The sequence below is a fragment of the Hyaena hyaena genome, unplaced genomic scaffold, assembly GCF_003009895.1.
Source record: "Hyaena hyaena isolate Hyena2069 unplaced genomic scaffold, ASM300989v1 scaffold_15, whole genome shotgun sequence".
NCBI classification, from domain to species: Eukaryota; Metazoa; Chordata; class Mammalia; order Carnivora; family Hyaenidae; genus Hyaena; species Hyaena hyaena.
The window spans coordinates 698,171-700,503 of record NW_024080647.1 but is presented as its reverse complement, the minus strand read 5'-3'; the positions used below and the strand labels follow the sequence as shown (position 1 = coordinate 700,503).

Sequence of the window (2,333 nt, the reverse complement as noted above, 5' to 3'; positions counted from 1 at the left end):
TAGGGGGTGAGCAGGTGGCCCCTAAATGGAGGAGTGCATATTGGGAATCTGCTCCGAAGCCAAATAGCTGTGCCTTGGATATCCTCGTGGGGACAGAAGGCCATGGCCGCCCCCCATTATGCCGTCGGTGCCAGGTGGGTGGGTCCCTGAGCAAGTCCACAGCCCCATTCCCCTCCCCCCTCACCTCTCCTAACCCTGTGTGGGCTACAGGTGTTCCAGAAAGTGGCTGCAGAGAAGAAGGGCAAGGTGCAGGTCTTCTTCTGTGGGTCCCCAGCTCTGGCCAAGGTGCTGAAGGGCCACTGTGAGCAGTTCAGCTTCAGATTCTTCCAAGAGAACTTCTAGCCTCATCTTTCCAACCTCTGCCAAGCCCACACTGCCGGCCGACTGGATCCCATTGCTTCAATGCCCCTCAGGGGCCAGCCTCAGAGGGCCTGCCTGGTCCAGGCTCCATACCCGGAACGGGAGGGCCCAGGGGAAGACGGACTTCCTTCAGGACTCAGGGAACAGGGCAGTGGCCTGTGTGGGGCTGCTGTGCATTCTGGGATTGCCAAGAAACTGATCAGACCAGAGGCGCTGGGGCCCGAGGTGCAGAGGAGGCTTGCCAGGTGACTGCTCCTCCCAAAGTCCTCGGAGGAAGTCTTCCCCTACAACCCACCTAATCCCAGTCATTCAGGATTTTATCCCAACAGTGCATTATGAAAATTTATGCAGACAGCTAAACAGATCGTACAGTGAGCAGGGTTACCCACTTGCTGGATTCCTCCGTTAACATTCCGCTATATTTGCTTTACTGCATATTATCCATCTGTCCCGCTCTCCCTCCATCCGTCAATGCATCTTGTTTCTCGGATGCATTTCAAAGCACACTTTGCTGCTCGGAGGAGCTTTCTTTCCACGCAGACTCCTGGGCGCCACTCCCAGAAAATCTGATTGTGAAGTTCTGGGGATGAAATCTGAAAGGCGTATTTTACTCCAAATCCATTCCCTTAGGAAGAGATAAGCAGCTTATTTCCACTTCTCTCTAGGTCACTGTCCCATATGTGTCCCTTTGCCGTTCCGCCCCCCCGCCTCTCCCCTGCGTGTGTCCCTCGGTGCCCCTCCCTTGTCCCACATGTCGGATTCTCCCTTCTCTTCATGCACAGAGTCATCAGAGAAATAGAAAGGAGACAGTCTGTGTGTGTATCCGTCCAAGGGGGACGTAGCAAGGCTGTGTGCCTGGAAACTGGGCAGGTAGCTCCTGGAAGCTCAGTTCAGCCGTGACCCAGTGGTGTAGCCCTGGGACCCCTCGGAGTCAGATTCCTCATCTGACAAATGGCACTGATGACACCCCCGGGTCATAGTCGCGAGACATCACCATCCATGCTCAGGGCACATATTTTCCCTCCCTGCCTGTCTCTTTGTGTCTCGGCATCTTCTGCCTGTGCCACAGCCCCTTCTGCCTCTGTGTGCCAGGCTCTGTCGCATCTGTCACTGTGTGGCCAGAGTACCTGGCAGAGACAGCAAATGCCAAAAATCCCCTAGGAGACACTTCGTGGAAGGGAGGCCCTGGGCTGAGGGCGGGGGCGGGCGGGCTGGCCTCACCCCCTCGGATCTGAGCTGTTTCCCACCGCCCCGCACCACAAGCCCCTGTGAACCCCACGGTTCCTGGGCGTCCCCCACTTTGTGGCCTGTCCTGCCAATTTTCTCTCTTCCGTGAGAGGCTGAAACCCTCCTCCCCAAAGCTGCCTTCCAGGGGTCCGAGTCAGGCACATTCCCAGAGAAGGTGCCTTTGTTTTGTGTGGGTCGGAAGACCCCAAGGGAGAACAGGTAAAGAAGTTGGGTGACATCCGTTCCGTGATGATGACACCCCTTATAAAGGTCTGGGCATCCAAGGAGGGAGCTGGGACACAGATGAGGGGGTGGTGCGCAGAGGCTGAGCTGTGAGGACCGAGGCAGACAGGAGGGGGGGACATGACCCCAGAGGCAGGAGGCAGGAAGAGGGGAGGAGGGGCCCAAGCACCTGCAGGGAAGGAAGGTAACCTCATTGGGAGGGAAGGCCGGGAGGAGGGAACTCACTGAGCCCCTCTCTGGCTGGGAGTCCACACGGCTAGCAGACCTGGTGTTGGGGACCCTCCACATATGGCCAAGTTTAATTTCCAACAAGCCTGGGGTACACCGCAGCTCACACACAGAAACTTGCGCCCGGAGGAGTGGCGTTATCAGCCTGAGGCCGCACAGTCTTGGAACCCATTTCCCCCTGCTGATTTGGGGTTTCCCCCCCAAGCTTCATCAAACTTGCGAAGGCTTGGGGGGAAACTGGCACTGTTTGGAGTTAGAAGTTAACCAAGAGGGGA

General features: G+C 57.1%; 1 protein-coding gene across 1 annotated transcript in view; it reads left to right on the top strand.

The window, feature by feature from the left end:
• Positions 1-588, top strand: part of NOX5 (NADPH oxidase 5) — a 37,947-nt gene extending 37,359 nt beyond the window's left edge. The window contains exon 16 of the mRNA XM_039219381.1: positions 211-588. Coding sequence (XP_039075312.1) covers positions 211-342 — 132 coding nt within the window. The 3' untranslated portion in view covers positions 343-588. The remainder of the gene's footprint in view (positions 1-210) is intronic.
• The last annotated feature ends 1,745 nt before the right edge of the window (positions 589-2,333 follow it).